This window comes from Corvus kubaryi, unplaced genomic scaffold (genome assembly GCF_017639235.1).
Source record: "Corvus kubaryi isolate FWS band 111438036 unplaced genomic scaffold, C.kubaryi_AGA036_p1.0 133, whole genome shotgun sequence".
Classification (NCBI taxonomy): Eukaryota; Metazoa; Chordata; class Aves; order Passeriformes; family Corvidae; genus Corvus; species Corvus kubaryi.
Window position 1 is genome coordinate 29,974,358 of NW_024580667.1, and position 13,233 is coordinate 29,987,590.

The window sequence follows — 13,233 nt, forward strand, 5'->3', positions numbered from 1 at the left end:
ATAAGCCACATTCCAGCTGCAAGGCTGAGGTGAGATTAACCCTTTTAGTGCTGTGAAGAGCTGAAAACCTGAGGAAGGAGAAAGAGGAGATGCTTAAAGCTGAAAGTCTGTTGTGAAGCTATGATATATCAAGAGTATCCCATTGTAATTCCATGAAGATATGGGGGGTGGAGTGTTCAACTCGTAAGCAAAAGCACCTGCGCTGAGATAGGCAGATGCTGATGCAGCTGTAATTTCATGAGGAGTTTGGACAGGGAGAGATGGAAGCGATGAGGACTTTTGCTCCAAATGGGAAAGGAGAAACCTCAGTTCCTAGAGATACTCCCAGAGATAGTCCTAAAGATGAAGATGAAGAAGACCCTTTGCTCCCGGGGAAGGAGAAGGGCCTCTGTTCTTAGAGATGAAATGCTCCCAGAGATGGGTGAAGAAAACTTTTGTTTCTGAACGGCTCAACCTTAAAATTGTACCCCAAAAACTTCAAGAGTGGACCCTCGAAAGAAGTTGCAGGAAAAGCTGCAAGTCGGGGGAAGGGACTCACATGCGAGCAGAGAGACTCCTCTTCCTGAATGGACTGAACAAAGTTATTTGGAAGTGGGTGGCTGTCTCGTTGTGATAATGTGTTCATAGCCTGGGCAAGAGAGACTCCTCTCCCTAAATGGACTAAACAAGGTTATTATGGAAGTGGTAAACAGACTGAACATCTCAAGGGTTGTCTTTTTACACTGTCAGTGGGAGAAGGGAGGAAAGTGGGGGGAGGAGAAGAGTTCTGAAGGTGTGGTATAATTTCTTTTCTTCTTTTAGGTCTGTTAATAAACTTCTTTATATTCTTTCAAGTTTGGTGCCTGCTTTGCATTTCTCCTAATTCTTATCTCACAGAAGATAAACAGTAATGAGTATTTTGGACCAAACCACTACACTAAATTGGTGTTTCTGCCTGGTTACAAACCCAACCCACTACGTACTTTCTTGTACTTAGCCTGAAAGAGGGATCCACTAATGTTGTTCATCCATAAAGCTTTCTCTGTGTGGCTGAGTGGGTGTAGCAAATGAAACCAGACAGGCTTGTGTCGGTGCTTGTTGCTGCTGCTCTTAGGCCTTCCCAGAAGGATGCCTCTCTTGCAGCTCTCTGTGCTGTTCTCCTCCTACAGTAGTTTGCTACAGGTGATTTGGGAATGCCCAAGTACCCTATTTTTAAAGACATTCAATTAGTGTGTGTGTTTTCATCTTCTTCAGACCTTCTAGAAGTGTCTCACAGGTGCTGTGGCGGCGTATGTACTAACGGGAAACCATAGTTGGCATTGGGATAGGCAACAGCACTGCCTCACTGGCAGGGATGTCTGAGGGAGCAGCTGCACATGCCTGATCTGTGATCTGCTCGCAGATCGCAGCTTCTGTGTGAACAGCCAGTCACTTCTGGTGTTGCAGAGCTGGGGAGGTGGATGGCCAGAGTCTGGGGTGGCTTTATTCTGCCCCACTCCAAACGCAGGCTTGGTTGTGCCTTCTCTCCTTTGCAGAGCTCCTGGTAACTGGTATGGCTACAGCCTGCCCCACGTCCTGAAGCTGGGCGAGGTAAGAGCCTGCAGAGAAGGCAGCTTCTTTACAGGCCTATGAAAAAGTCCCTGACCAGGTGGAGTTGCATGTACAAAACATATCAACTGCAGGTTTTGCATTGCATCATGGAGTCTTAAGAGTGATGCTGCTATAAAGGTGGTTTTGTTTGTTTTGTTTAGTTTCATAGTTGAACTTTCAGTTGGAACCTCTTTTTTCTGTTTCTCAGCAGATATTTTATTACTCCTCTTGACAGCATGGGATTAAATTGCAGCAGCTGCAGCATCTTGTAGCTCTTACCATATGAATAAACATGTCGTGAAACACATCTCTACTTCCATGGCTTGTAGGCATTTCCATTCTTCTGAGTACAGGAGTGCAGAGTGGACAAGAGACTTGCTTTGGAAGCAGACTCATTACCTCACACCTTGGCAGCTTTGGAAGGTCAGCTGTGATAGTTCCTTATCCTCAGGGAATGGAAACAAGGGTGAGAACACTCTACTTTGTGTCCACCTGTTCATGTCCCAGTGTTCTTTGTGACTCACCCTGTGGGTTGACACCTTTCCTCCTGGGCCAAAAATGCCACCTCTGTCAGCTCAGCTTCAGCACAGTTTGAGAAGGACATGCTTTCTATTAGGAACTGTAGAATGATGATGGTCTAGTCTTACTTATTTAAATCCTGTTTATTTCCACAGGACAGAAGAGGAAGGAGGAATTTAGAGGAATGTTAATGGTCAGTCCTGATAAGTGTGTCCCTCATTAAAAAAATATAAAAGTACTTTGGCTTCAACTCGGCCATTTGATGAGAAATTGAACCTTATGTGGTTTTCAGGATGCATCTCTTGACTGCTTTCCCAAACAAGATGTGGTATTTTTGAAACCTTGGGAAAATACAATCATCCTTTCCTCTTTTCAGGGTAGCGTCAGCCCCAGTGGACAAGTCTGTTATTTATTTAGTATTGCTGCACCTCATGTTATGACAGAGAAAAATTCTTTTCTTTGACTCTACTTTGTACATAAAATGGACAAACGTCAGTTGACCACACTATCTCTTTCATAATGTTTTTTTCCCCACCTCAGTTTGATGATATAGAGAAACCTGGAATGGCATTTATTTTTATAAATCTATTTTAAATCTCTTTGGCTAAAAGACCCTCTGTGTCCTTTGATGCGTTGTATATTACGGATTGTAGTACATAATATTAGTTTAATTGACCAGACATTAAAGTTAATTTTAATTCATTAGTTATTAAGACAGATATTTTGTCTCCTCAAAAGGTTTTTTAAACTAAAAAGTATTTTAAGGAACTTTATAGTAAATGTTTTCTCCTGTTGTGATGTGTTCCGGTTTGGCCTCAGTGTCAGGGTGTTTTGATACAGAGAACCAAAATAATAGTGCAATTGCATATATACGTGTTGTGTGAAATGCTAGAAAATGTAGTAGAATTCAACCAGAGATTTGAAATATTCCAAATACTTTTTAGAGTTCTGGCTGTGACAGTACATTCCCTTTAATTTCTCCTATCCAGTGGTCCCCCCAGTGCACTCTTCTTACTTGAGGAAAACTTCAGTGTCCAGATTGTTTATTTCAACTTGTAAATGACAACCATTTCTTGTCAGATAAGGAAAGAAATTATCAACTTAATGTTTTCTGTAGGAAAATATTTGTGTTCTTACTTTCTTTGAGTAGAGTATAAAAATGCATATTGATGTTTTCTGCCTTTTACAATCCCTCAAGTTTTGTTGGTGATAAAAAATTTTGCAGTGAAATGGTTAGCCTCTTCAAAGCATTATAAGCAAGAAAAAAATGAGTCAAAACAGATAAAATATTTAATGCAGGTTGCTGTTGATTCTTTTATTTGAGATTTGGAAAGAACAAAGCAAGAACAGTGAAACCTACTTTAATATATTTATTAGGGAGTACCAAAAAATTAAATTACTATTTTAAGCAAGTGTTTTGTAGCATATGAGGACTTTTGCCTATGCTATTAATAGAAGAGTTGTTTTTCATAATCCCAAATAGTGCATACATTTCTAGATCCTTTCTTCTTTGATAATATTTCCTGCTTGTGATCCTAGCTGCAGTACTAGTTCCTGCACCTGTATTTTGTCATGAAAGCATGCATTAGTACAGCTGAAGAACAGAGAAAGATGCAAGTGGGCAACTGCTGGCAACATCAGGCACATGAGGCAAAGTGGGCTTCACTTGAACTAGTCTAATACTGGTTATTGCTTAATTTTCACGTAAGTAGCGACACTTCTGTGGGGTTTTCTTTTCTCCTCATCTTCCCCCTCCCTGCAGTTTCATCACTGTGCAACAGCAGGACAATACTTAGTGACTTAGTGCATCACAGGGATTTTTCTGATTTTTCTTCTGTTTGTTTCCGCATGTGCATCAGCAGGAAGGGCAGTGAGTGGCAAGGTTGCAGAATATGTGCTTGAGAGACCTGGATGCAGCTGCCTGCTGGTGCTGGAGGCTTCCCGGAGTGATGTATGGCTGCTCTGCGCTGCAGCTCTGAAATGTCAGGGCTTTCAGTGCTTGCTTAATATGAGCTTATCATGAGGGTAGATACAGTGAAGACTGAAAAACACTTAGAGCCAAGGTAACGTGTATCATACCAGTTCTTAAAATAGAAAGCCCAGCTACGCGCTCAGAGATTTTTCTGCTCAGTCATATCGGTGAAGTGTGTGCTGCTCCTATTTCTCGCCAGTGCTTGGCGTGCCCGTGACTGCAGTCTCCTTGCAGATAAAAGGCACGTGGCTGTCTTTAGGTGTCGAACCCCCTGGGCAGTCAGCCGCTTGTTTGCCTGGCTTAGCACAGGGTGTGATGACCTGTACTGGTCCATTTTTAGTAGCAGTGCATCTGTATCAGTCTTTCTTCAAAGCAGACGTTGTCCTTAGCTTCATTTAATAAGTGGGCTTGTGGGGTTTTCTTTTCTTCTTTTGTCCCTTGGTTCTTGAATGTCTTAGTGTTAAATCAGGTATGAATTTTCTTCCAAGGAAGCCCTGTAAGACAGGCAGCACATGATCAATAACTGCATCTCCCCAGCTGAGGGCTCTTCTGAGCAAATGAGCTTCCTGAGCAGGAGTAACTGGGGTTGTTGCTTTCCATGGCACTTAGTGCAGGTGTGGTTAGAGGGCCGTATGTGAACTGGCCCTGCCTCTTGGGTGCTTCCTTCAGGGATCGATTAGCTGCTGTGTTGTTTCCAGCAGCCTGACAAGAGACAGTTTGTGTGCTGCTGACCTGAGGAAGTGAGAGCTGTTGTGGCTTCCCTGTGTTGACAATGTCCTGCTGGCCACCTCAGCAGGTGGTGGTGCTTGTGTGTTCGATATCACTGTGACTTGCTGTTGGGAACTTGTTCCTCGTTTCATCATGCTGGGGACTTTGTTGCTCTCCCAGAGGGGGGACCTACAGCAGCAGGATGAACCTGGCTGGGGTGGGCAGGCACACTACACTGCTGAGGGCCATGACTCCCTTTCCTGAGGGATGTACCCTCATTTTAGCCTTTTCTCTGCCTGGGAGTGATGCCAGGGAAGGGTGAGAGGAGCTGGGAGGTGTGTGTGAGGAGTGTTCACCAGGGTGCAGCCGGGCAGAACACACTTCAGGCGTGTAAGCATGGCAATGCCAGGCAGCACCAGACTGGTTGTGGTTCTAGGGCAGGAAGTGATTTTTTTCTTCCTTTTTTTTATTTTGTATTAAAAGCAGACTTCCATTCAAGTGCAACATGGTGTTTTGAAGGAAATAATTTTGTGTGTCCAAATCTCTGCTGCTGTTTTAGGAAAATGATAGTCCTGTTGATAAACAGCTGGTATAAAAGTAGTGTTGTGTTCAGGAGTAGAAAATTGATAATGAGGACTGAAGCAGAGAGTAGCTCAGAACCTCATACACAGTGGTGTATTTGCTTGAATTAAAGACAGTCTGATGTTGTTTATTTTTGTTTTAATTGACTGCCCAGATCAGTATCATCTTCAGGATACTAATGCTAAAACTGCGTGTTTAATGGACAGAAATATTTCCATGTCAGCCTGACCCACTTGGCTCCTCTGTGTACAGGCCAACATGTGTAGCTTGCCTCAAAGATGAAAATAAGGCTGCTCAGTTACTGCTGGGTGTCAGGAAAGCACTGGGAAGACAGTGCAGTTTAATTTCTTCGTAGCCTCTTGGAGAGTTTCTGTAGAGGTAATGGTGGCACTGCACGTGTTGACTTGTTCTTCTGAGGATTGCTGATTTTTAACAAGCTGCTTAGTGTGAGGCAATTTAGAAGGCCTCTGGTGTAAATCTGCTCCCCTACCCTTGCAGTGGGTCAGTGCATGGATGTGGTACCAGAAATTAAAACTGTACTTCTGTTTTCAAGGTAGGAAAGGTGCTTGGGGTGTGCTGTATTTTATAGTGACATCAAAGCATGTTATAAATGTGAAGTAGCATCACTTACCCTCTTTTTATACTTGAAAGGCAAAGTGATGGTCATTAAGTACTTTGCACTAGACTGAATGATGGAACATCATGGTAGAAGGGCACATGAAATGATGTCAGGGTTCCCTTTTGGCCCATAATCCACAAATGAATGTGTGTGTGGGTGATTATATTTGGGGTTTCTTCATCCTAGTTTTATGATCTATCAGATGACTTCAGTCCAGAATTTAACAATTTCAGGAGATAAGTCATGTTGGAATATGATATTTTGGACTTATTTTTTTCTTCTCATTTTTAAACCTACAGTAGCTTTGAGGCAGCTGCCAAATTGCTTTCTATTAAGAGGTAACATACAAGGAAGACAGAGCTTGAGACTGTCTTGTTGCTACTGCATTTCATATAGACCCATGTTATTAGCCAGATTTCTGTAATGTGCACTTCCTTGCTTGCTACAGTTATTTATTGCCTAATGACAAAGGCATTGTCTGTTGCTGGTATTGCTGCTTCTAAAAATTGGTGCATTCCTCCTTTGTTGAATTACAGGTCATTATGTTAATCAAGACTTAGTATGAAATAGTAGCAAGAAAAATTTTATTTTCTGGTAGGCCCTGAACAGTCTTCAGAAAATAATACATTATTTTATTTTGGGAGTTAGGGGAGACCGGGATAGACATGGTCACTCTATTGTGGGCTTCTTGAGTAGACTAGGAGTACACTATGAATTTTAAAGAATTTTGTAGTTAGAGTGAAATAAAAAAGCAATCACAGAATTGTTAATGTTGTTACTTTGTTTGCTGAACATCCTCTTCTGTGAATTGTTTAACTTCTCAAACCTTTTCAGCGTAGCAAATACTGCTAAAGCAGGTTCTAAGTGAGTATTTTTTCCAGTTTATATAGCCTTTTTGTGAGATTGCATAGGATATTAAAAAATAATAATAAAAAACCCAAACACGAGTGATCTCTCTTCCTCTAGTTATTTGAAAGGTTGTATTAACTCTATTCATATTTCGTAATTTCCCTGGCAGTTGACTATGAAATCTGACCTATTTAAATGGTTTTACTGTACTACATTTCCTGGAGACCTTTCAAGATAATTTGCTTCCTAATCTAAATTTAACAGTTACATAAACCACATTTTGGAGACTTGGAAATTGCTACCTACTGCCTCTGCCTTTTTTTTTTGTAGACAAGCCATATTGTAAAAATGTAAGTACAGAATTTTCATCTGAAATTTGCATGTAGCTTGTCACTTGGTTTTCATACATAGATGCTGTTTTTCTTTTTAATAAAATAAAGTAGGTTACTTTTTGTCCCACTTGAAAATTTCCATAGTGTTGTGGCCAATTCCATTTTTGTCAGGCTATTTTAAGATGTGAAGAAGTAAAATATTGCAGGTCTAGGATATATTTGCTTTGCAGTTCCTTGAATTTTCTGGTTCTGTTTTTTCCATCTCTATAGGTTCTAACAGGTACTGAGTAGCATATGGATATGTTTAACCTTTGTCTGCAACAAACTGAAGCCAGGAAGAACTGCTACTCTTTGGAGATACTGTTTTGTTCAGAAATCTTGGCTGGCTCTAAGGATTCATTTTGTGTGCTTGTCACTGATGTCTTGCCTGATCTGCTGTACAAATTCAGACTCTGTGATACCTCATCCTTGTGTCTGCTGTTACCAATGAACTATCCAGAGGAATGTATTAAAAAAAGAGGCTAAATGTAATAGTTTATTTGGTAAATGTAGTTGTTTACTCTGATGCAAATTGAAAATGAAAAAATATTTGTTTGTCTTGTTTCTGCAGGTATTTGAAATGGGTTTTTGTTTTGGATAAGGCTCTGAAATTTTGTTACCTGTCTGCTACTTACATGTGCTGCTTGAGTGATTTTTTTGAGTAATCCATGGTAACTAGCTTTTCAAAAGTGGGAAGTGCCTTAAGTCAGTGCAACACTGATTTTCCTCAGGGTCAGGAGAGAATGGTGGTAGAGGCAAATGGCTGCTTCTTGTTCACTTTATCAGTGCAGATACTTGTGAATAAGCAAAAAGGATCAAATGAAACTTAGAAATGATTCATTACCTACATATCCCTTAGATTTATGGAAATACCAGTGTTACCATCTTAAGATTCTTGCACATGCTGGCTGAGGTGTTGATTCCTCTTAGCCTGAGATCCATGTTTTAATTTCAGCCAGGTGAGTGCAGGGTGGCTTTTTCTTGGCTTTCCTTGAAAGTGCAGTGATGTGTTGGATACAAGCATTGGTTCTGTCTCCAGGACAAGATTTCCCGACATGTACAGTAGCCTTCTGGAAGCCAGGGAAAGCTGGCAAGCGCAATGTTGCTGTCTGTGGCTGAGGTTTTCCTTGGGTTGTTTTCTGCTTAAACACACAGAAGTGTTCAGGGCATCTTGACCTGTGTTCAGTCGTTAAGGTGACAGCAGGGAATGAGGCTGATTTCTCTTTTTTAAAGTTGCAGTTCAGGTCTTAAGCTGTTTCAAGCAGATTGGGCATAAGTGTGCAGCCATGGTTTGGCAAATCAGAAGTGCAACAGGTGTGGAATATGGTTCAAGTTTAGGAATAACTGTAGTAATTCATATTAAAAATGATGCCAGCAAATGTTTCATTGCAGTAATTGCCTGGAGAGTTGAACATCTTTTGTCTTGTGACATGATGATTTCTTAATGTTGCTTCTGTATTTTGGTTTTTATTTAGAAGATCCCTGAAGGTGGGCATCTTTAGAATTTGTATATGTTGTCGTACAAGTGATTGATAAGCTGTTAGTCCCTCTGTGATGAAAAAAAAAAAAAAAAAAGAAAAGAAAAAGATGATAATTTTTGAGGTAATCTGTGTTTGCCTATATGGCCTGTGTACTCTTCAAGTCCATAGCCAAAGCACCCCTGCTTACTTTCTAAGGTAATGAGAACCATGATCCAGTGACTGAGAAATAAGGATTTTCTCCAGGCATTTTGAGGGGGGTGGAGCCACATCTCTTTAGCTCTTCACCAACATTTCAGTCTTGAGTTGCTTTACTCTCCCTGGTTTTCTTAGCTTGTACGTTGGAACTACTAGAAAGTTTAAATCTTAAAAAACTTTAAGTCTATTCAAACAAGAAGTTCAGCATGCACATTTGCAAAATGCCTGGACAAACTGAAGGATGCCAGTCTGCTTTGGGGATTTAGGACTGAAGCTGGGAAAGTTTGACATCAATTTCCACAGTGGGGGGGTGATATGTGTGTGTCTCCTGTTTTTCTGAACTGAGCAGCTTCTGATTCTTCAAAGGCAGGTGAGGTGTGATACAGGAGCTTTCCCACTGAAAGGATGTTACTTTGGGATCCCTCCCTAATGTCTAGGGAATGGAAGCATCATTATCAGTGAGCCTTTCTGATGAGCCCTCATGCTTTAGGGTGGAAATGAGCTGGAAGTTGTGTGTCAGTCCCAGTGTACACAAGGTACAGCAAAGGGGTTCTCCGTTAAAAAGAAGAGTGAAATCCCCTGTAGAGGTAGTCTCTGCTGAATGGTGCTGAGGGTCTGGGTCCTCCTGCCTCACATGGGGACATAGAGTGAACTTGTAGCCTGTTAGTCACTTAAATAACCTGTCTTACCAAATACAGTACACCTGTAATTTTTTGTAACTGTGGATTTTTATTCACTGTTGATGTAAATATTGCTGAAATCCAGTACTATTAACTATTCAGGGCTTTTTGCCCTCAGTGACTACTTTTTCTGTCTGCTATCATGAAGGTGTAAATCTCTTGCCTAAGCTGCTACAAATCCAGTTCTCAAATAGCAGCTTGTTACTTTTGTTTAGTTTTTGTTTGTTTGTTTGTTTGTTTTTCCACTCTCATGGAGTTGTTGGCAGAGGTGTGCTTTCTGTTCCGAAGTTTTCGTTACACTTGCCATTTCTGTGTAAGCTGTCTTTGAAGCGTAGACATCTCTGCTCTTCTTTCCCAGTTGCCCAGGCAGAAGTCCAGGCTTTCTGGGTGTTCTGTCCTGTAGTTGGCTCTCTCAACCTCATGTTTGACCCTACTTTGATTGCTCATGTTGTGCTCTGCAGATAGCTGTCCTTAGTACAGAATGAAAAGGTTTTATTGCTGCATGTTTATATAGACTCTAAGAGATGGGAATTGCCTGCCATAAGCTTTTGTCACCTTTTAACAATTGCTCAAAAATTCACCTGAACATAAAACCAAAGCAAGCAGCAAGCACTTTTATTTCTTGCTAAGACATGGAAGTGGGCAGTACTGCTTGGCTCACCTAGGTGCTTCTTTTTGTTGTCTCCCAACGTCTCATAAGATACCTGATGGCCTTTAAGCACATGTTGTTTGGAAGTGAAGCCTGCCAGCAGATAAGTTGTTATGAGCAGAACCTGCTTTTTTTAGGGAGAGTTGCATGCTCCACGGGGCTGGGTTTGGCCTGGAGTGCAAGCTCTTAAACAGGCAGTACAATTTTATTTGCTCTTGATTAAAATCCATGCCTTTAAACTTTGCAAGTTGGCAATATGAAAATAGTCTTCTAGACCTGCCTTCATTACCCTGCAGCAAACCTCAAGTCTGGTATCGCCAAAACATGTAAAAAGACAAGTCCTTCTGACCCCAGTGCTTTCTACCTGTTGAACAGCTTTTGTCCAAGAGCTTAATGGAAGTTTCTTCATCTGTACAAGCGACCTTACATTGCTTGCTGGAAGCAAAGCCCTGTGGTGGTTTGGGTATTTTAATTTTTGATGTTGGTCTTTTCTTGTACACTGGTCTGCACATACAGCATGGCTGCTTTGTCTCCCCTATGTTGCCTGAGCTGTGAGAAGGTGAATTAATGTGGAATTATTTGTTGTGTAATGGAATTTTATACCCTGCTTAAGTGATGATGCAAATTACCTTTGTCCTGTGTCTTTCTGTCTTCCCCCTCCCCTGCCAGGTTAAATACCTGACTCAGAAGTTCTATATCTGCTTTCTTGAAAATGGGAAGCATTGCTTCCTTTGTCAGCTTTCAGGAGTGTGGACAATGTCTTTTTTTTGTAACAGGTTGAAAGGATTGATTTAAACTTCGAGTGATCACTGCATTTAGATTCAGTAAACTCACTCCCTTAAATACAAAGACTGCTGAAATTTTCCGCTAAATTAAACACTTGTGCTGCAAACAATTCAATTTCAATCTCTTCAAAGCCTTTGGGCAGGCTTCTTTTATCTGGAAATCTTGTTTATCCCGTGGTATTTGGATAATCTCAAGACCCATTGTACAGTAACTAATGTGGAGTGCTTATCAAATGGGATATTTAGCTGTGTTGCTTTTTTAATGGCGTGTGGTTATGTTTAAGCAATGAAACTGCTTGTATTTCAGGTATAGGCAAGCTGGCACTTAGAGTACTGCAGACATTTCGGGTTCAGATATCTGTAGCTTACTTTTGCAGATCTTCTGCTTAAAAACAAACAAAAAAACCTGAAGAGAGTTCTTGTCTATTCCTGCAGAATTACTTTTTACTTCTTTTCTCTATTGATTTTCTCATTCATTCCATTACAAACATAGGGGTGATTTTTATTTACTGCTATTAATTGTAAACTGTTATTGAACCTTATTTAACAAACGTAACATTGAATATTATAGAGTGGCAGGACTAATAAGAATGTATATGGATTTTTCTTGGCACTTGTTTAGAGTATGTATCTGATAACTGTTTTGATTTTTCTTTTAAGTAGAGGTGCAGAAATTTGTTTTTCCCTTCTCTCTGTAGCATTACATGGTCAAAAATGAATTTCAAAAAGTTCAATACTTCTTTTAATGCAAGTGGTGCAGTGCCACTGAAGTATACTCTTGATCAATTCTCAAACTTCTGGAAACCACATTTCTTGTGAAATAAATGGTGATCAGTCACTACTTTCTATGATTGTCGCTATTTAAAATCTACCTCTTGCTTTGTATCGATGCCTTAGGGTTTCTTTGTGCTTTGTTTTGTTTTGTTTGTTTGTTTGTTTAGGGTTTTTTAAGGTGTGTTATCATTCTAAATCCTTGCCTTGCTGTGCATCCACCTTATTTCCTGGCCTCCACCCGTCTCTCAGCTAGCTACTGCCACCATGGCAACTCTTCCTCCAGCTGAACAGATGGGACATTGAGTCGAGCAGTGCACCGCTCATGCCCTGCCGGGAATCAGCTGGCGGGTTGCACTTATTTCTGCAAAATTAAAAGCAAGCTCTGCCCAGCAGAGGCATGCTGGTTTTGGGGGTGCTCAGTTTCACAAATAATACTGTGATATAATAGTTGCCTGCAGAAATAAAACATAGTGACTGAACTGGGATTATTTCTATGCTTGAGACCTCTTCAGAGGAGCTTTGCCTTTAGTGTGAAGAACTTGGCATCAGCCAGCAGCTGGTGATTTTCTGGTAGAATGGTTGCCATAAACTTTTTTTTTTCTCTTTAGGATGCGTCAGGATGAAACGCCATAGGCATCTAAGCACCAGTGACAGTTCAGACAATGAGAGTAAGTAATACCTGCTAGTTTTCCTTTGGTCTATCACCTGCTTGTGGTTTCCTTGTGTGGTTTGAGGGGAAACTGTTTCACCTCTTAAAATTTAGAAGAAAAATGTTTCTTGATTGATTGCTTTTTGCATTTGTGGCCTTCAGTGTTCTGAACCATGTTACCAGAGGAAAATAAGGCAAAGGATCTTATAAGGGGAATTTTGAGTATACTTTAAATTTCCAGAGAAACTCATATCTTTCTCATTCATAGCTGGCAAGAAAAAATTTGTAAATCAAGAGAAATTTTACTGCCCAGGGTTCTATTCTGTGATTACTCTTTTAAAAAGCATCCTGTTGTCTCATGTTGTGCAGAGCTTCAATGTTATAATAGTTGGGGGTGGCAAGTTATTTGAGCATTGATGTGTTAGAATTATAATCAGTATATTGATTGTTATGTTATCTCATACTGGTTCTTGATCTACTCCACTTCAGTCTGTTAAATAATTTAGTAAAGTTACATTTTAAGTGTTCCTTGGCAGATGTCTTCCTGAATATCTTCCCATTTTATCTGCAAAAAACCCAAAACAGAACAACCCTGTATGGCAGGGTATTGTTTGTTTCTTATAAACCTATGCCTACCTAATAGCTCTATACATAATAATAATTCATTGCAAGTCATTGATTTATCCTCTGCTGAAATAACATTTTGCCAGAAACTTCCAAGATATCACCCTATGGGTTTTTTGCATCTCTCATCGGCACATTTTAGTATCATTGCTTTGTTCTTTGGGGGGGGGGGGGGAGGTTGAGCATTTTCAAACTCTGTTTTACTCT

The 13,233-nt window shown here is 40.5% G+C and overlaps 1 protein-coding gene across 4 annotated transcripts in view; it reads left to right on the forward strand.

Moving 5' to 3' along the window:
- The window catches only part of JADE3 (jade family PHD finger 3), a 65,946-nt gene that overhangs the window by 20,382 nt on the left and 32,331 nt on the right, over positions 1-13,233 (forward strand). For 3 of the 4 annotated variants that reach the window (XM_042041547.1, XM_042041571.1, XM_042041553.1), the window contains one exon: positions 12,362-12,421. In XM_042041547.1, the coding sequence (XP_041897481.1) occupies positions 12,373-12,421 (49 nt within the window). In that variant the 5' untranslated portion in view covers positions 12,362-12,372. Of the gene's footprint in view, positions 1-4,045; positions 4,152-12,361; positions 12,422-13,233 lie in introns of those variants that run through there. The other variant, XM_042041561.1, reaches the window with a different exon arrangement.